Source organism: Cebidichthys violaceus, unplaced genomic scaffold, assembly GCF_023349555.1.
Source record: "Cebidichthys violaceus isolate CVI_PGR_0920_01 unplaced genomic scaffold, fCebVio1.0.p SCAF_2, whole genome shotgun sequence".
Classification (NCBI taxonomy): domain Eukaryota; kingdom Metazoa; phylum Chordata; class Actinopteri; order Perciformes; family Stichaeidae; genus Cebidichthys; species Cebidichthys violaceus.
The window spans coordinates 19795940-19817059 of record NW_027176372.1 but is presented as its reverse complement, the minus strand read 5'-3'; the positions used below and the strand labels follow the sequence as shown (position 1 = coordinate 19817059).

Here is a 21120-nt window from a genome sequence, read left to right as displayed (position 1 = left end):
CAACAATTGTGCAATGTTTTTTGAGGCTCACTCTTCAGGCTCATGTGAGATCGTTACTGTCTGATGTTCACGGTATATTTAGTCCACTCAGCGGCCGGTGAGAGATCCTTCACCTCACTGCTACATTCTCATCCGTTTGTGAATATAAAACCCCACCGTGGACCTGTTGCCACTCTTTGCCTGTTGTGTTGTAGTCCTGTTTGGACCAGTCCAAAGCCATGGCCATGCTCAGAGTGTCTTCTTACCGCAAGCTGTTTGAGGATGATAGCTGGAGTCGAAGCGGAGGGTTGAGTGCGCAGTGTGCAGGCCAGTACCGGGCCTCTGTCAGGTCAGTGTGGGTAGAGGGCGACTTCAGAATTCGGGCCGCACTTAACACATTTTAAGATGTTTCGATGTTAGGGACACACTCAAGTGTTGTTCCACTTAAAATATGTAGAAGTTGAGATGTTTTTAAATGGAAACAAATGTTTGTGATGCCTGGTTGTAGTTTGTATACCTGGTATAGAGTTTACATGTAGTTACAGCAGGTTTTCCTGAATGGTGATGACAAATGCCTTTTGTGCTCATGGTTGTAATCGCATCATAGTTTATGTTCATTTACCGTGACGGTGATGCTGAACTGTAGACAAACTTGTTTGTGTGTGTATCCTCCTGAATATGGCAAGTGGATGTTTTCCTGTATTTAGCTTTGTGACGGTCATCAAGATGGATCAAATGATCTCCCTTAGGTTTCTTCAAAATCCAGTCTAGTCTTTGGTACTTTGTGTCTTCCTCTCAGGGGTGCGGCCGTTGACAAGTGTGACTGTGACTGTGACAAGTTAGACTTTGTAGCTGCCAAGGCCCTCAACAAGGAGGGTCTGAACCGGTTTGTCCAGGACCGCAACTTCATAGCTGCCCTCAACGACCGACTGGTCAGGCTTATTGAACTGGTGAGGAAAAACTGCTCCCAATGACACATCAGCAGTGTATATTCCCTCTGCTGCATCATGCCTTCGTTCTTGGTGAATAAAGCGGTACATCTATAAACCATATGTAGCTGTTTAATCCGTCTCTGTGTCCTTTTAGGCCCACTGTTTTGAGGAGGAGAATGAGTCTCTTGAATGTCAGATCGTTGAGCTAGAGGAGAAGCTGAACAGTCGACGAGTCTCCTCCAGCATCAGCTCCACTGTGGTCCAGCCTGACTACAGTCTGGATGCAGTGGTGGAAAGACTGCGCAGGGAGAGGGTAGGGTTCTGCTGCTGGGTGTGTCGGCTCTGCTGCGTGTTTGTCTGTGTGTGACATTCCTAAATCGGGTTTTCTCATAGACGGTCCATTGCACTTCTCGCACCATCCCATCAATTTTACTTCGGTTCGTACGGTGACAAGCCGCACTGATCTTTAACCTTGTCGAGATCCATCACTGTCGTCACTGCGTCTCCCTGCAGGATGAGATTCTGTGCGACACCGAGGACCTGCAGAAGGAGCTCGAGCGTCTGATGAAAGAATACGAGAAGGCTGCACAGCAGAGGATCCTCATCCAGCAGGGACGACAAGATGTGGCTGAGGTAACCGTTGTGAATACAATAGCATCTGTACCTGGAAGACGACTGACAAAGTCTGGGCTGTAACCAGGATTTAGAAACATAGAGTCCTACAAAAAATCTGAAATGAACTTCAGTATGTGCAGCATAAGTAAGGTAAGCTTAAATAATTAAAGCATACCAAGAGTTATACTAAAGTGATATCCATAAAGGGTTTCTAAACAAACGATTATTACTTTAGTACAGACAAGAAATAAACAATTAACATGCAGTAATACTAAGTTATTCTAAGAATTCAGCTCTAGAAATTAAACTAGCTAAGTAGATTCAAAGCCAACAGACAATATCAACTACTTTCTAACATCTGTAATCATCAACCTGCAAAAACACTGGATCCTACATTTCCTAAAATGCAATCAGTTGCACCGATAGGAATAGAATGAGAGTAGAACTTGTATGCTTGTACTGTGCGTATACAGTACCTTTGTTGTGATAATGTACTTTGAGCACTAGATGGCAGTGTTGTCAAGCCTCTCCCTGCTCCACCTCCCCTCCTGGTGAATCAGTTGAAGCTCTGCACAGCTGCTCCTCTGCAGCGCTACCCAATGGGTGTTGATCACCAGCAGTCACACAGTCTGGGCTGACGGCCCACTGCAACCTGAGCCACCAACTTTTCCATTTACCCCCCCCTCCCTCACACATGCCAGAGCCCATCTCCTCCCAGCCGCGCCAGATGCGAGGGAGGCTTTAATTTCTCCCTTACAGATGTAATGCAGGCTGTAATATGGTGCCGTAATGTTCCTGCTGGCTCAGTTCTCTGGTTCTGAATTGGAAGCAGCTGCAGGGTGACAAGACTTGGTGGGAAAACGACAGGGAGGAAGAGCAGAGGAGCGAGCACAACCCAGCTCAACTCGCAGTTCTCTCAACATAATGGTGATGAAACAAGGAGTGTTTGGTTTGTTTTTTAGTATACTACAAGATATGGTATTTTTTCTTTCCTGCCAGTTCTCCTCAGAGGCCTCACACATTTCCTCTCATCTTTATATTTTGTTCCAGTCATGTCTCGCATTGCTAGACCCAGTTGGCTGCAGCAAAGTGCAGGTGCAAGTGAAATGAGCACCAGAATTAACAACATTCACCAGAATTAAAATCCAATCACTATCAATTATAATCAGTCTGTTTCATAAGTAGTGCTGGGAACAAAAAAAAGAAAGTGTTCATTACACACTCTTAGGCAGAATAAGGAGAGAAGTTAAATTGAAAGCCTTTATTTAGGCAGGCATGTCGGTTCAAGCGCCTACCGGTTTCAACCTCAGAGGGTCCTCATTGGGGAGAAAATAGTAAAAACACTTGATTTTTAAATATTGAGGAAACTTAAAGGGCCTGAACAGTTATTATCTTTTTATTTTGATGGGTTTCACAGAAACTCACAATTTGCTGCTTGAGCTAGATCAGTTTTGGTTATTGTACCTGACAAGATTTCTGTTTTTCTCAGTGCTCTTTTCCATTGGTTTCAATGGGGCGGGGCTCTGTTTGAAATGATGTGTTTTCCCTCCTAAACTTTAACAAAGATTTTTGCATTGTTAATAGCAAATATTTAAAGTTTCAGTATAGTCAAATACTTCAGATTTTGCATCACTCACCACTCTCATCCGCATAGTTTTTAGCAAAATATTTCTGATAAATCTACTTTACCTGCTTAGCACCAAACAGCTGACTGACACAGTTATCTAGCCGGTGAGGAGAGGGGACTGCAGATTAATGTTAGCGTTGCTCTGCTGGTTGCTAACAATAGGCAACAGTTCCAAAGGCATCTGCTAAATTGACTTTATAAAGTGCTATAATGTCAGTGTCGTGTTTACAGCTTGTTCTGCTGCCCCTGAGAGTTCAGAAAGACTTAATGCTGTTGATGTTAAAGTTGTACCGGATGTGATTCACAACAAGTTGTCCCTCAGCGGCTGAACACCGGCAGCTGCAGGACCAGACTACTTCTACTTGCTGCTGTCCATCATGGACCCTGCCACCCTCTCTGTGAGGCTCCACAACTTCATCACCAAACTCTCTCTGCATGTGTCCAAATGTAAATTCTGGCACCCACAGTAATTGCATCCAACACAAATTAATCTGGTTCTTTAAAAAGAGTAGATGAGCTGAGAACCCCTGCTGGCGGATAGATTGGTGGACAGGGCTTTTGTGTCTAGTTAGCCTCCTTCTGATCTTCCTCCTCCTCCTCCTCCCCCTTCCTCTGCATTGCGGTGTCTACTTGCTGTTCAGTGAAACAGGTGGATGTGCTGATGGTTGTTCAGTGCAGAAAGAAAGCTTCTTTTTTCCTATTTTTCATCGAACCTGTGGTGTGATTTACTACACAAATGGCAGTGTTCCTCCTCCAGAAATGAAGTTGAACTTCTTTACCTGCAGCCTTTTGTTCTCTTTTAATTTGATTTTCGTTGCAGGAAGTCGATGATGTGACAGCAGAGTGTTTGGCGCTGAGGGAGCAAGTGGCTATCTACGAGGAGCAGCTGGCCAACATGGTGGACCAGCACACGACGGTGAGGGGGAGAGAGAGGATATCTAGCTGCACTGTGAGGAAACAGGAATTGTTTATAGCCATGAAAGTAACTCAAAATGAGGCATTTAGGTTGGAAAGGAGTGATGGAGAAATGCCAAGGCCTGTGGTGACAAACACAGCTGTGATGACCCCACTCACCTTGATGAAGAGCCAAAAAAAAGCCCCGTCAACATTAACATATGGGGAGAGGATTGAAACACAAATTATGTAATTGAGTGTATTGTGCAACCAGTCAAAATTAGGCCCTTGTTTGAAAAATTTCCACTTATCCATAATCATAAACAGAGAGTAGAGGAAAGGGGAGAAAGACTGAAGCTAAATAACAGAAAAAAAACTGAGCTCTGAGCTGAACACACACACACACACACACACACACACACACACACACACACACACACTGTGTGGCTAGCTAGTGTACAGCTAACATCAGTACTGTCTGTATATCGGCTGCAAAACCAAGAGGTCAACTTCACATGAATGACACTAGTGATAATTCTCATCACTGTCTGAACGTCCACATATTTAACACAGTGACATCTTCTCATGTAACTCTTGACATGAACGCGAATACGCACACAACACAAAATGTCAAACTATTGCTTTGAAATAGGGACACGCTTGCAAACACATCCAATTCACATCATTACCTTTATCACATCCGTACACACCCTGTTCTCTCCACCTTCTACAATATTCTTCACCTCGCCAGGAGATGACAGACGTGTCCTAGTATCAGATCTCGAGGTTGTAGAGAGAGAGAGAGAGAGAGAGAGAGAGAGAGAGAGAGAGAGAGAGAGAGAGCTGAAGCAGGACCAACTCCATCACACTGTGTTTTTCTCTGCAAAGCCGGGCCGCCCGGCGTTTAACACACTCCCTCTGGGACACGCTCGATAACTCACAGTCCGGGAAATGCAGCTGAATACCAAATGAAAACTGAAGTTCCCTTTGTTTTATTAACTGTTGTTGTTATCAGCACTTTCAGATACCCCCATATTCCCCTGACAAATCGGCAGCCATGTCGTTATTTAGGTGGAGGGGGAAATGTTAAGACTGCCACTGCAGCTCTGCAGCGGTTCATTTATCTCTGTAATGGATGTGGGTTTTTTTTACTAAAGGGGCTACATATTGGAAGCTGAAGACAAGTATGTTGAGGTCTTTGATGTGTGTCTAAATACACCAAAATGTACTGCATGTGTTTCTATTTGAAGAGGTGGAATGTAACGAAGTACATTGATGCAAATACTGTATTTTAGCAAATATTTTAAGTACTACAGTATCTCCATTTCATGCATTGTACTTCTACTACACTAAAATTCAGAGGCAAATATTGTATTTTTTTTGTATTTGAAAGCTTTAGTTACTAGTTACATTCCCATTTAAGATTAAGAAACTTATGATATGCTTATATATATATATCATATATATATATCAACAGTTTATAAAATAGATGAAATTAGTTCCGCCTCGACCAACTCCGACATTAAAATGTTACTTATACATTAATGCATTAGTAATAGTAATCTAATTATACAGAATATATTTGTTTGACACTCACAGGGATCATTTTTCTGCATAACAATTACTTTTACCTTCAACACATAAAGTTTATTTTACAGATAACTCTTACATTAACTTAAGTAAATCATCAGCACCACTCTGTAAAAAAACACAAGTAGAAGTCCTGCAATCAAAATATTAAAAGTATTCATGGCCCTTTTCTGTGCTAAATTAATATGTATTGTTGGTTTTAATGTAGTAGCTGGTCGAGGTGGAGCACATTTTTACTACTTCAAGTAGTAATTTTGTGGTTTGATCATTAATGCATCATATTTTATAAAGTGATCACATGCTTTTTATGTAAAGTCTCAAGTAGAGCTGTCAAATGTATCTTATGAAATAGAAAAAGCAATATTTCTTATACTATTAGAAGTATAAAGTAGCATACAATGGAAATACTCAAGTAAAGTACAAGTACCTCAAAGTTCAACTTGATTACAACTCTTGTGCTCAGTTACATTTCACCGCTGAGTAAAGGATGTGAATGTACTTCACCACTATGTGTTGGCATGAGCAGGCCGTGGAGAGTCTGCTGCAGCCGGCTGAAGGGACTACAGGAGCGGCGGCAGCCATTACATTTGGCAGCCCTGACATCACTCCGGTCCTGGATGTGAAGGAGTACTACTGCCAGCTGGCCGAGAGCCTCCAGGTACAACACTCTGTAACGCAAGACACACAAACATGTCATGAAGTGCAAGCCTTTTGGTGCCAAATGCTTTACAGTAGCATGTCTGTAGACAAGCGTAAAATCACGTCAAGGCTTTAGTTCTCAGTGAGAGACACTAAACTGCACATGAATGGACAAACCTCATACTCATACCATGTACATTTACTCAAGTACTGCACTTGAGGACAATTTTAAGGTACTGCTCCACTACTTCAGAGGGAAGTATGTCAGTAATATGTTAACCGACAGCTAAAGATTCTTGTTGCCTTTCAGATTAAGATTACATAAAAAAAACAACAACAACATGTTTAACTTGTAAAATACACGGTATCCATGCAGTTACTTGTGACCGCTTACAAAGAAGTAATGGCTGGTTGGGGCCCTTTGCCGCCTTTTCCATCCACTACTGTAATGCCAATAAAAGGAGCCGGCCCTGTCTCCCAACAATTACGTTGCCATTCAACAAAACTGCATTATGAATTGTGTTTTGAGTCCGCGAAAGTACACAAATATATCATACAAAATAAACACAGGGCTTTCACCCAGGAGACTGCTGTTCATGTCCCGTGTGAAGGAAGTACTTTTGTTGCTTAAACAAAACCAAGAAGTAGTTTTAACTTTGTCACACAAATTTTGACATTTCACTAAAATGTCCAAGTTTCCAAGTTTAAAAGTAAAAATACACATTTAAACTGATGGATGTAAACTCACTTTATGAATTGTGAGAAGAGAGAAAACCCTCTGACCTCTTCACATTGGATCATAACTGTTAAAATCATCCAATATTTCACAAAAAAAGAATATATACTTATGTAGCGGAACTTAGTTTTCCCTTCTTTCCTCTTCCATTAATTATCTCACGACCCCTCAGATTTATCTAGTGACCTTTTGGCGGGGGCCGACCCCAAAGTGTGTCAACCTCAGGGTGAAACTACTTCACTGAATACAAAGAAACGCCAGCTAAAACTTGATTATCTACAACAGTAAACTTTCACATTCATGCATCAGGTTTAATATCCTCTTATATGATAGTAAGTATATCAGTGACGGGACATTTTTAAATTTGATATTTAAAGTGCATTTTGTGTAGTTTTACTTCACTAGGATTTTGAATTGCTTTTAGTTGGAGCATTTTAAATTTGCTACATTGCTACTTTCATTTAAGTTAAATGATCTGAGTACTTCTTCCACCGCCGGCTGCCGTCCTCATCCTCCTCCTGACTACTGGTCACCTTCTCTCTCCCTCTGAAACGTCCAGAATGTAAATCTCAACTTCCACAAATCACACAACGATACTCCCATTTGTTTTCCTTCCCTCTTAACACAACACGGGGGAAGAACTTGAGAATCAGAGGTGCAGGACTGGACCCGAACAGAATGCCTTTGTCTACCTGTGTGTGTGTGTGTGTGTGTGTGTGTGTGTGTGTGTGTGTGTGGTGCAAGCTAAGGCATGCTGCATTGGGGTCAGACTATAGCTCCGGTGGGTCTGACCTCCTCTGGGTCGAGGATGTCTGCCCGGTTCAGAGGTCACGGCTGTAATCAGACTGCTGGCCGCCTTCCCAGGCTCCTCAGCAGTACTGGAGTGGACGCTGGTCTGTGTGTATGTGTGTGTATCCTTCATTTTAAAGCATTGCTGAAGGTTAACCAGCATATTTCTATATTTGTATGTCTCTCTAGATGCGTCGGTGTGTTTCTTGTTTCCCCCAAACCCCGTCTATTGCCTCTCTCTCTCCCTCCCGCTCAGTTTCTTCTCTCGCCAGCTGGACACCGTCCTGTCTGTGCCCGCCCTCAATTACGAGACGCAATTGTCTCAATGCTAAAAAATGATTGCTATTGGGTCTGAACAGTAATGGTGATTGCTGGCTGACTCCCACACACCTGTGCACACTCATGTTGCTCGTTTCTGCAGCATTTGTTCCATCTAATCAGAAGTGTGGGGCACGCAAGGAGAGGTTCACCCATCAGCCGGCCTGAGAGGCTCTGATTGCTCTTTGCTCCCCTGTCAGAGTGCACTTAACTGCCCAAAAGAAAGCACTATCCTCCATGGTCCTGTGCATTTGCAGACTCAAACTGAAAGGTCGTAACTTTTGCTCTTCTTCCTCTTTTTTTCTGTCTTTGCAGTGCGATTGTGGTGCCGCCTCCTCTGCTGTGAGTCGCCATGTTGATGGAAAACAACTGGAAGAGGGAAGAGCCGGAGGGTCAACAGTAAAAGACGTGTCAAAGATAAAGGACATCAGTGAGATCAAGATGCTGGTGAGTGGACTCACTGCTGATCACTATGGGATTTGTTTTTTTTTTTGCCAAGATTTTGAGATGTCCGTTTCTCAGATTTTTGCAACGTACAAATCTCAACAACATATTGTGCAGACATCTGCACTAAGTCAGCTGATACTGAATACTGTTATTAACTTCCTTGCAGAGAGTTAGATAAGAAGATTGATACCACTATCATGTGTGTACACTAGATATAAAGTGAGCCGCTGATTAGCTTAGCACTAAGACTGGAAACGGGTAAACTGTTAGTCTGGCTCCGTCCAAAGGTAACAAAATCAGCCTACCGGCATCTCTAAAGATCACTAAATATCAAATTATGCCACTAGTTTAATCAGTATTTAAAAAAAGTTTACAAATGACACGTTCTGATTTTACAAGGGCTAATGGGGACATTGTAGTTTTAAGTATAAATCTGAGAAACTGATACTTTCAAACCTCTGCAAATAAAAACAAAGCTGTCTGCATGCTGGTTAATTCTAATGCCAAGTAAGGCAAAAGAAATGTGTATTTTTGGCGGATGAACTGACCCTTTAAGTCTCACATTTACACATCCTTTAAGTCCTTCAGTTACGGCCTTCTGATTCAAATTTTTCCATAACACATTTCCCACCTCTTTACTGACAAAAGTGGAGTCTTACAACCCTCAACTGGCTCTGCTTCGGCCGTCAGCTCCTAAATCAGACATGATGGTGAGAATGAATGGTTTCCCACAGCAGGCGGAGGGAGTAGAGAGCAGCTGAGTGACAGCAGAGCAACAGTGTGGGAGATCCTGCTGACCAGGAGTGTTTACTCTGTGGACACTTTCAGCAGGAGATGTGAAGGGCTCGGCTTCAGCTCAGACAGGATTTATTGCCCTCCGTGTCCTCGGTTATTAAGTACAGTCTTTTCAGAGAGCCTGCAGCGTCATAAACGTCTTAAAACTGCACACACACACACACACACACACACACACACACACACACACACACACACACACACTGACTCTGCAAACAGAAGAGAGGAAATAAACCTTCATCGGATATTTCTCATCCAACCAGCAGAAAAACAAATGCAAGGGAGCTTTGAATGAAATCGCAAAGTGAGGCATCAATAAAGAGACAAAACAGGAAATTATGAGTAAAATCACCAGGTGACTCCAGAAACTACCTCCTCTTCCTTCACATTAGCCTCCTTAACATCCATCAGTGGTCCGAGCACAGCTGACACCTAACCACATCTGTAACAAACACGGTGGTTTAGTTCTCATTACTGTGGCTGCAGGTCTACCTCCAGCTCTTTAAATAAACAGTGAGCCTCTGTAACCACAGCAGAACTCTCCCAACATCATCTACTTTTCTCTAACATGCAGCACACAATCCCCAGTTCTGCTCAATCCAGCCTGACGGATGAACAGCACGGCTTGATCTGCTCTGTTTCCTCTCTCGCCTGTGATGGATGCCTCGGGTCTGGTTTCTCGCTGAGACACAACATGGCCAAACAAACAGATTGCAGTGAAATCAGCCCTGACGCAGAAATGTATATAATAGAGCAGCCACTGATGGGGTCGTACGCCACTACTCGCACACGGCCCAGACCTCACTTATCATGCCAGGGGGAGCGGAGGAGTGTGGGAGTAAGTGACTCGACCAGGTTTCGGAGTCATCATCAGCCTGTGAGTTGTTACCCGGGTCTTCTTCTGCTCACATGATCTCGCTGAAAGACGAGCACGACCGCATGGATCCCCATCTGGCTGTGACAGCTAATTGTTGAACTTCTGTGATTGCTGTAATTACTCACGGCAGGACACCACAGCTTCAGACACGGGGGGGCAGCTATGCTCCTGCTTTAGTTTGTTGTAGAAGTGAAGGAACCTGTTTTATCCGTGAAGGTTGGTTTGATTGGCGTACTTAAAGGACCAGAGTGTAGGACTTAGGGGGCTCTGTTAGCAGAAATAGACTTAATGTTTTCATTAGTGTATAAATCACCTGAAATAAGAATCGCTTACGTTAGCTTAGAATAAGCCCTTCATATCTACAGTACAAGCAGAGCCGGTCCTCTTCCATGTTGCACCACCATGTTTCTATAGTAGCCCAGAACCAAAAAAACAAACAGGGGCTCTAGACGGGGCCTTTTGTGTTTTTCTGAAGGCAACCATAGGTTCTCCAACACTCTTGGGTCAGGAAGGGTATTCAGTTAGCTGTTCTGGTTCAGTAGAGCTCAATTTTGATTATTTGTGGTGTTTAACCCACAGAGAATTACATTTTTTTTTTTTTGGTTTTACGACCCACGAGTTCTGGCTTCATTATTCCCGTTTCCAGCTACTGTCAAGACTTAGAATCTACAAGAACTTTGAGCTAAATGCTAACATGACATTTCTAACATGCTGATTTTAAGCAGGAATGTTTACTATCTTGGATTAGCTTTTTAGCATACTAACATTGCTAATAAGCAAAAAATACAAAGCTGACATCAGTTTGATAAGTATTTGGTCATAAGCTCAAAGTTTGTCCTTGTGGTAGCACTGGATCGAAGTCAGTAGGATTCATTATCTGATCTCAATAGAGTCACACTGCTAGCTCACGTTTCAAATGCTCTAATAAAATAACTAGCTGCTCAGCATCAAATGGCAGACAAAGTTAGCAACTGCTTGGTGAAAAAGTGGAACATCGAGCAGCCAAAAATTCATATGTAGTTCTCTGTAGTTGCCGAGACCTGAAGCTAAAGAAGAGTAAATATGTGATTTGCTTAGATGGCCAGAAATAAGACAGTGGCCATGAAGGGACCATCATTACATTATTACTAACAAGATGACTAACTGTATATCATTGTTGTCAGAACGAATAACCTCTGCTGTATTTCGTCTGTATTTCTGTAGATTTCAGAGCTTCTAAAGGAGCTCGCTGAGCTTGAGCAGTATAACGAGGAACTAGAAGACGAGGTTGAGATGAAGACGGCTGCATACGTGGACGAGATTGCTGAGTTGGAGGTCTGAGAGTGGACTGATTAACGATCAACCATAGTAAAGGACCAGTGGTTTGGACTAATTCTGTCCTTTATTCCCACCCTCTAATCCCACTATGCTGTGTGTGTGTTCGTGTGTGTGTGTTATTCAGTGTACTATAGATGAAATGCGGCACCAGGAGGCCGACTTCGAAGTGCAGATGAAGGAGCAGTGTGAAGACTACAAGGAGCTGCTCAGTGAGAAGATGGCCAGAGACATGGAAATTACTGCCTACAGGTCAGACACTAATATATCTGTTCAATTAAGTTTTTTTTATGTATGCAAAACTGCTCTGAATAATTATAATGATCTGTGCTTCACAACTCAAGACAAAACTGAGGTTCAGCTTATCTTGCAAACATAAAAATATACTTGGAACTGACTATACTGGTCCCCGTTAGCTTCTAGTAATGCAGAAGCTAGTCATCATTAATACACCCACATAATATATAAAAACACCAATCTGTTACAGATGAAACATTTATATGAGGAATGTACAGCAAAATGTAGCAAAGACAAAATAACATGAAACAGACTTTTAAATTAGACTGAATTAGTGCATAAACTACAAACTACTGACAAATATAAATCTATGCAGGCTGTATATACAGTGGATAGACTGCATGTATACATAATAACTTAATTACATTATCCATTCAGTTTTTATTCCAGCACTCTTTGCACTAACACTCACCCTTGTGCAATTGGTAAACTTATAGAAACAGTTTGATGAGAGGAAATGAAAAGAATAAGATAGCCTGTTAACTCTGCCCAAATGCATTTAATTGGTCTCATTTATTGAAGTAACACAAGCATTAAAGCTGTGAGTTGGTAGCAGTTTTCAGTCTGAATAAGCTCTGTATACAACCGTGTCTGGGAAGACGTAATTGATCTTTCCTTCTGGGGTTGACTTACAGCAATAATTACATTTACCTTTTAATATGTTATAACGGCCACAATATTAGTGCTGATGCAATTCTCTGAGCTGTCGTGTATATACAGCTCTTATATATCCTCACAACTCTCATTCCCCACTAAAAAAGAGCTGTAGGTCTTTGTTCTTTAACGAGAGCTCTCGATTGGCTGTACAGCGTACACAACGTACAATTATACCAGAGAAGATAAGGAGCCTTTTCAAACAGTGAGGTCCAACTGTCAGCGAGACTGTCAGTCAACAGGACAACTGTGAACCAGCACTCTGGGTCAGAGATGGACCGCCATGTCTGCTGGAGAACATGGAGGTGTTCATTCCAACAACAACACTGCACCAGGTGGTTTCACTGATTACTTCTCCCGTTAAAGGTGTCATAAAGTCAACTGCTGAAGTTTCTGATTGCAATTAAAATGTGAATTGCCGAGACTTCCCTGACATGTATTGTAGATCCCCGTCTCTGCGGTAGGGGGTCAAATGAAAACAGACGTCCCCTGCGGTGCCACGCATTATTTAAACCTGTCGAGGAGAATTAGCCGTTAGAGGCAAAGCACACAATAACCCTGGGATGATTTCATTAGATTTAAATTGACTCGATACTCTGTTTGACATTCTTCACATACTGTATGAGCAAATCGTGAATCACGCGAGAAAACACTTGGAAATTATGTCTCCAGCATTGTTTTTCAACAAGAAGTTTCTGTGTAAGTGTCTTGAATATTGTCTCATAATGCCACCTGGACATCCACATTGTCTGTTTTAAGATATTTTTGCAAACAAAGGGCTGACATCACAGGCCGACTGGGGTCACAGGAAACGGCTCCTGAATATGATGCAGTATCCTGTACGTGACCCGCAAGACGTTTCTTGACATTCCCTCATTCCGCTGACGTTGTTTAATTATCTGCCATCCTGGTATGCGGACTGACGCACTTTAACCGCCCGCCTCATCCTGCTGCCACGGACTTCCTCCTGGTCCCTCCATCACATATGTGACTGCATCTGACCCCCAGGGGGCCCTGCTGCAGACCTGCGCTCAGCCCCTCACAACGCCTCATTAGAATGGGCAAAGAGGGCCTCACATGTCAGCGCTGTGCGCTGGGCCACTGCCAGCTCTTCTCCACGCCAGCCTGTTAATGTCAGCCGTCTCCTTACACAAATATCCAAATTCGCCACAGTTTTAATTCCCTCTCGTTACCCAACAGACAGTCCCAAAGACATTCAAGGCACAGGAAAGGCACACAGTCAACGCCAACTTTTTGTCCTCGCTTTTTTTTTTTTTTTTTTTTTTAAAGTTTACTGGGTGTTTTGTCATCCGTGATTAAAACCATGAATAAGAAATGAAAATGGTGGTTGTTTATTCTCTCCGTGCCGTGGCAAACTGTCTGCACAACAGACCCTAATGACCCCGGGCTGCCATTACCGGGTAGCTTATCGCCTGTGAAAGCATCTCTGAGCAGTTGAGGCAGATGCTCACTGCTTTTGCTCTCTGCTAATGTGAACCATATTATACTGTAATTCATTCTGCTGTTCATTGTGTTTTGCTCACGCTGCTGCATGACTCGGCAACAAGTAGCTCGACCAGGGACAAACCTTTTTAGTTAAGTGCAGTGGATGACTGTACTGCAGGTCCTGCTGTATATTAAAGCTGCTTTAATTCATACTTTTATATTAACAATGAATTAAATGACTCCCCTCAGCACTACCGAGCTAAAAAAAACATCTTTCAGCTCATTGTGTTCTGGCTCGCAGCTTTACTGCTGCGGTTCTCATCTCTCTCATCACCAGCGTTTCCAGATGCAGCAGACAGCTGTGTTCAGTGAATAGCTTTTTAAAACCCACTACATGTTACATTCCCAGCATCAAACAGCAGACAGACACAGTTAGAGACTAGCTTGTAAACACAATGAAGCATTTAGCAGCTGAAGAGACGAACCACCTCCTTTCTTAGGAGATGGTTAGAGACCAAAAACAGAGTTAAAAGAGATTAAATATTGGGTATACATTCTTCAGGTGGACACAAACATGACGTCAAATGAATGATAAAGTTGCAGTGTTGTGTTTACAGCTTGTTATTGCGTTCAAAAATATCAGTTATTGCAAGTTTAGATATACATATGAAACACCAATTTACTAATATGTAACTGGCTAGCTAATCGCCGCCGCTATGCACTGCACTCACATGCTGTTTACCGCTGATAACGCCGTCCCGACCAATGGCATCGCTGCGTAAGTGTAGCAACCAACCTCCAAGGAGGTCCCAAGAGGAAACTTGAAGCTCAAGAAATTGCAATGTAATGTCTACCTGTGACTACTTCAATGTGGTCACCTGTACTTTGTATGTTTACGTATTTCTCTGGTTCATCCCTATCAGGAGTCTGGTGGAGGAAGAGGAGGAGAGGCTGTGCAACCTGTGACGAGAGGCCGGAGAGTCAGACTGGCAGGCGGGATGCTCCCCCTCGCGTGGCTTAGAAAACAGACCAAAGAGAAACAACGAAAAACACACTGACACCAGCGCTAGGATGAGGCTTAAGGTACCAATGCAGCAATTTAAGCAGAACTTATCATGACAGATTAATGCCGTCTGCAGGCTTAAGCCGGGCCATTGATAACAGGTCGCTGGCAGATGACCCCGAGACTCCCAAGAAAGATGGAGCTGTCTAAAAGAGGTGGGAGGATGGGGGCTTTGCGATGAGTGTGTATCCATTCAGTGTCTGGCAGGGATATTTCCTTAAGTGGGTTTATCTTTACCAGCGAACTGATGCGTTTCACAAATGGTTTGTCCACTCTTTGTTGAACGAGGCCGACACACACAGAAACACAGATACAGACGCACACGAGTTAAACTGTGCGGCTCCGTGAAGTCCTCCTCTCTGATACCACCTCATCCATCACTCAAACTGTGTCTGATTACCTGCTCTTAACCCTTGACCCCATCACTGTTAACAAACATATTGACAGCTCTCCTGTTGGTTACTTAAAGCATCCCACCTTCCCTTTGCTTTTACAGTCATGCCTCCATGTTTTTATATATATATAACTGACTGTCAGATGTGCAGTGACTGCACTGTTTGCTTTTCAAATGGTTCATGAAGTTGTTGTTTTTTCTGCGGCTCTTACAAAATGAGCACCTGGATGTTTCTATGAGAAACGACTGTGTGATTCATTATTGCTTGTTTGAAAAGCAATGTCCCAATTTACTGTTACTGAAATAAGCCTTTGGTAATGCATTCCTCTGTAATCTTTTCCTTATTTTCAACATGATTTTCAAGCTGTCTGTGATAAATCATCTGTAATTCTGCACAAGCGTCAGTATGTGCTTTAGGTTTAAATGAAATAAAACTAGTTGCATGAGAGATCACCTTAAACTGTGTGATTTCTTTTGTGAAAATCTCTGTTTCATGAGAACAGCTTGTGAACGCTTCAGACGTTCCCCCACAAAATATAAGTACGCAGAGAGCACAGTGAGATTAATGTTCAGTGATCCTTCTTTCATTCATCTTCATGTTCAACGAGAGATTTGAACATTCCCGGCTATTAACGATCTCAAAGGCTTGTTAGCTCTGCCATAAAGATGAAAAATGCTGCTAATAACGGATCAGATCAGATTAGCCACACTCTGTGAACTTGTGGTGATGAGGAGTTAGTCTCCGTAATAATTGAGTTCAGTGTCTGGAGAAAGGGGCTGGGAATGGGTGGATACGGTGACTTGTTTAATTGTCCCAACATGAAACATGGCCGGCTCAGGAGGAAGCCGCATGTGTCTGTTTTCTCGGGGCCGCAGAGCTCAATCAAGACCTCAGAGGAGAGGAGGTGGATGACGTTGTATTCCCTCAGTGCTCTCCTCTACATCTCTCAAATAAAAAGCCAGCGATACCATCCAGCATTCCTGATCTCATGGGACTGCTTTGTCTCTCTGCCTCGTGGTAAATATGAGAATATCTAAGAAAACAGACTTCTTCTTAGAGTTGTGTTTTCCCTTCTTTATCTTCTCCGCCTCTTGAGGAAAGGGGATTGACTGTATGGAAATCCAGGAAATAGACTGGAGCAGAATAATAACATTTAGGCTTCATATTCTGCCCTTGTAAATGTGCTTCCATACGGAAAAGGTGATCTTTGCACACCTGCATTCAGACAGCTGTGCAAAAGCATAAATGTATAGTCCAAGTAGCAGAAGAGGTTAAGTCTTACACAACTTTAGGAGCAGCAATAGAAAGCTCTGTGACGTATGTGGGAACAGCACTCGTGCTGAATGCTGCTGTCAGCATGCTAACATGCTCATAATGAATTTTAAAATGCTGAAGTTTAGCAAGTGTTATGTTTATCATGTTCACCACTTTAGTTTAGCGTGTCAGCATGCTAACGTTTGCTAATTAGCCCTTGACATGAAATACAGCTGAGGCTGAGAGAAATATCTATTTTTTCATACAAACCATTGTGTTGGAGTCATTGAAATTGTGATCTTATTACAATTAATAATTACATGAATGGAACATGAGACTTTTAATTGTTTAGACATTTAACTCAAAACCACAAATATCAGCCTCATGGTGGCGCTAGAAAAGTCAAGGGAATCATGATTAATCCTCTGGGGATCATGAATGTCTGCATCAAATTTCATGACGATGAATCCAATAGTTGAGATATTTTAGTCTGAACCAAAATGATGGACTGACTGACATCACTGCAGCCACACTATATCTAACACAAACATTAATTCTCATAATGACAACTAATAGTTAGATAATCTAGTGCGTGTACAACACATTATAAAATGCTCTTTGGGTAAAGTGACCCTTTTGAAAACCCTGGATAATATTTGTAATCAACTATTAACACGAATGCATAACCAAAAAAGCTTTCATCTTATGATCAACAAACCGATGTGTTCCTACAAAAGCAGAAACAGAGAAATGACTCCTGTTTATATTTATAAATGTGTTAATTCCAGCAGCTTCTTTCCGGAGACACAATTAAGTATTTCAAAGACGGTGATATTTGTGAGTGAGGTGACCTCTGCGCTCTGTATTCCTTTGGTCCATCACACGTCCTTGACAACTGAGAAAAATGCGCATTAACCCCTGAAAGCTGGTCGGTGACACTGAGCGGCCCGGGGCAGCACTGTGGCACCTCTGCTCCTTGAAGCCGGACAATTTGATTTGAAGGCGGAGATTTTCAAAGCTGAGTCATGCATCAGTGGTCAGCCAGTCCCTTGGCCTTTTCATCCCCCCCCCCCTTTTCTTTTTTTTTTTTTTGCCTTGATGGTGTCTTTGGATGGATGTGGGGGGGGATTGAGAAAACAGCCAAACCTGCCTAACACCAACAAACAAAGAAGTCACTGCTGGGAATAAAGCAGAGTTTAGTTCCTCTGGGTAACGTTTGCTGTGAGATTGAATGTTTCACGATGGTTTGCTGGCGCTGAAAGAAGCTATTTCACACAACATGTGCTGTGGATATAACATCCCATTAACTTCAAGCGGTGCAGGAATGTCTTTACATTAAGAGTGGCAGGGCAAGGCTGATACATTTTGACATCTGAGCTGGTTTCATCAGTCCACAAATTTTAAATGTGCAGTAGAGGAATCTGATTAAGGCCTGAGCTAATGGGGATCGGGGTCAGCTTGCATGACTCAGCTCAGCTGTCACCTACACATAGGTATACCCAAAATACTCTTTTCCCCCTTCAGGTTAACCCAGACAAATAAACACTGTCCTCACTCAGGACAAAAGTAATTTTTTAAAGTCTCTTCATGGCAGCTCGGACGTAATGAACCAAGCTGGTGTTTAGAAAGCAAATAAATAAGAGAGGACAGGGTTGAATCAAGGAAGAAAATAAGAACAGTACAAATATACAAAGGGGAGAGAGCTATTGAGAAAGTATTTCCTTAACAAGAGGGGAACAAATAATAAATTATGGGGCCCCTCTCCCTCGAGGCAGGACTGGCACGCCTCAGGGTAGAAGGAAGTGGGCATCGCTCTTTTTTTTATTGGGGTCGAGGACAGTTTTCCACGGTGGGAGCATCACACAAGTCCTGAGAGAAAACTCCTGAAAGGAAAAAATGCACACACCGCTGCTCACACACTCCGTTTATGTACGTCATGCGATGCTGAATGAAGATGGTGGTAGTGGGACTGCATAACCCCCGGGTCCCCCATCATGTCATCGCTGTAGTTTCTAACCCTCCTCATATCAGCAGTCCCTCTTGGGCTGTTGACTGAGAGACTGCTGACAGCCGTGACCCCACGTTTACCCCACACTCCCCCTCGTGTCTGTCCCAAAGCAGGTGGCAAACAGCCCCAACACGAGGCTCTCCATGTTGATCCTACGTCTGATATGAAATTGTGATACCTTTATTTCTTGGCAAACACTCCAGATGGGGGAGATAAAGCAAAGCAGCTTTTTTTTTTTTTTTGTTTGTTTTTGATTTCCCCAAACTCCTCACACAGTGGGGTAGCCACGGCCAGAGTTGATAAAAAGTTTCCCTTTTGTCCCAAAGTGTTCAATTAATCAACTTCACAGGGCGTGCTGGATGGAAGCGGATAAAAGTCTAGGCTACAGGAACATGAGAGAAAACAGGCAGGATTTGTATTCTGCTGCAGTGGCTTTCATACCCACTAAATGATGTTCGCATCTTTTTAAGCGTTAGTGACTTTATTGTCGGCTTAGGGCTTACACCGATCCAACCATTTGCTGTATTGGATTCTTGGCAGATGGCCTGCGTGGATCTTGGCCACCCTTGAATTTAGTTCTCATGTTAAGCTTCACTTGTCAGTAAATGGGCTGCTCCCTGCACTTACCCTACACATAGGAACGTATGTCTTGGTTGTAATGGTTTCTTATCACTTAGAAAAAAAAAAAAAATCATATCACATAGCTGCCGCTGCAAGAGGTCCTCCCACCTACTGTAGCACTTAACCTGATTATTTTTCTGGAATTTCTGTGTTGATAGATGGCATGCGGTGATATACAGTGCATATAAACACACTATAAGGAGGAATTTGATTCTATTATGTTGTATAAGGGGATCTCTGTTATAGAGTATTAGCGGGGTTAAAAACATAAGTGCATTTGCAGATCACCAGAAGGGCCTTCGATTTGACATAATGTGCTACAAAACCATCTTATTTGTGATTTATTAAACCTGCATTAAATTAGTTGTTGCCCACTCAACAGCCTGTAAACACAACACTGACATAATATCATCTGTAGCCTCCATTCTTTTCAATGTAAACACGACGGCATGAGAGGACCATCTATGGCCATCTATGTGCCGTCATCGACTGATGAATTGAGTTAATGATAGTGTCTAAAAGTCCCTTTTATTGTTGTCTTGCTAAATTTGTTAGCAAACAGTTGCCTATTTACACATCCAGATATAGAACAACATTAGCATTCATTTGCAGTCTGGTTTCTGGCAACTTGATGGATTTAAGTCCAATATTAACTTATTTTTTAGCTCTGTTTTGGTCTCCACCAACTCCTGAGAAAAATATCTTTCTTTTGTAGCTAAATGCTCCACTTTGTTCACCAGATAGCCACCAACTCTGTCTGTCTGGCGCTGAACAGGTAGAGTCCAGCGGGTTTATCAGAGCTTTTGCGCTGAGCTGCTCCCATAAAACCAAAACAATGAGCTGAAAGTCACTAAAAGCTTTTACAGAGCTGAGGTTCTTCTTCTGTGGGTTTGTTACATTATACAAAGTAATTTGATTCATTGTTTATTTAAACATATTGATAAGTGCAGCTTTAAATCAATAAGAGGGTCATGTTTTGCTTGTGAAATTTCAGAGTCAATATATTCATGTCGCCCATTGACTTATTTGAGCACATAACCAATTCCTCTTCCTGGGCCTCTGAGGACTTGGAGCCAGAGCACCAGTAGTCCAAACTATCATAATTTGTGCTTGGAGTAAGAAATCACATGTGTCACAGTTTATGTCGGCAGTCGTAGCCCGGAGCAATGGCTGCTTTAGAATTTGGAACAAGCTACGAAATCATTTTCTTAGCGCAGCAGTCATTCATCTTTTTTCCCAGACACCCAGACATCTCAGGCCTGCTTCCTCTCAAAGTGACGTGACCGGCAGGTAAGCAACATTTTCCATTCTTGGATCATATGTAGGTTTTTAAAATTATATTTTAACATACATTAAAATGTAATCTGCGCGTACGTTGACATGATTTCCACATCTTGAACTTGAATCTGTGTCTTATTTGACAAAAACCTTTCTGTGTCATATAAGGGACAACAACATATGGACCACATCGAGATTACTCCATACCGTTATGTTGTTAAGAAGGTTATCCACCAATTAAATCTTGGAATCGTCTACTGCATTATTGACAATGGGTAGGACAGCGCAAATACTCCTAATCTTTGTTGTGCTCCGACTGTGAAGTAGGTTCTTTGTTCAGTTGTCTCCTGAAACCTTTCTTCATAAGTGATCATTAAATGGATGGTTGGGTGTTCAGCCACCAGTGAGCCTCAGTAGACGTGCTACAGGGCAAAACTGCCCTTGTGCCGTTTCACCTCAGAGGCTCAGCAGAGGACCTGTCAGGCCTGCGATGTTTTACAGCTCAGTTTGCAGACAAAACACCTCACAACCAAATCCCCTCAACAACATCTG

The 21120-nt window shown here is 42.6% G+C and overlaps 1 protein-coding gene across 1 annotated transcript; it reads left to right on the top strand.

The window, feature by feature from the left end:
• The first annotated feature begins 88 nt into the window (after positions 1-88).
• Positions 89-15805, top strand: vimr2 (vimentin-related 2). The gene is made up of 10 exons (XM_068715516.1): positions 89-328; positions 779-929; positions 1066-1224; positions 1425-1544; positions 3974-4069; positions 6164-6295; positions 8435-8566; positions 11442-11552; positions 11680-11804; positions 14873-15805. The coding sequence occupies exons 1-10, from the start codon at positions 219-221 to the stop codon at positions 14913-14915; spliced, it is 1179 nt and encodes a 392-aa protein (XP_068571617.1). The 5' UTR covers positions 89-218; the 3' UTR covers positions 14916-15805.
• Positions 15806-21120: the final 5315 nt, after the last annotated feature.

What these genes read in the sequence shown, in the direction of transcription:
- vimr2 (XM_068715516.1), top strand. Translation starts at nt 219, where the DNA reads ATGGCCATGCTCAGAGTGTCTTCTTACCGCAAGCTGTTTGAGGATGAT. An exon ending in CAGTACCGGGCCTCTGTCAG is followed by an intron (nt 329 to 778) that starts GTCAGTGTGGGT and finishes TCTTCCTCTCAG; the next exon opens with GGGTGCGGCCGTTGACAAGT. An exon ending in GACGACAAGATGTGGCTGAG is followed by an intron (nt 1,545 to 3,973) that starts GTAACCGTTGTG and finishes TTTTCGTTGCAG; the next exon opens with GAAGTCGATGATGTGACAGC.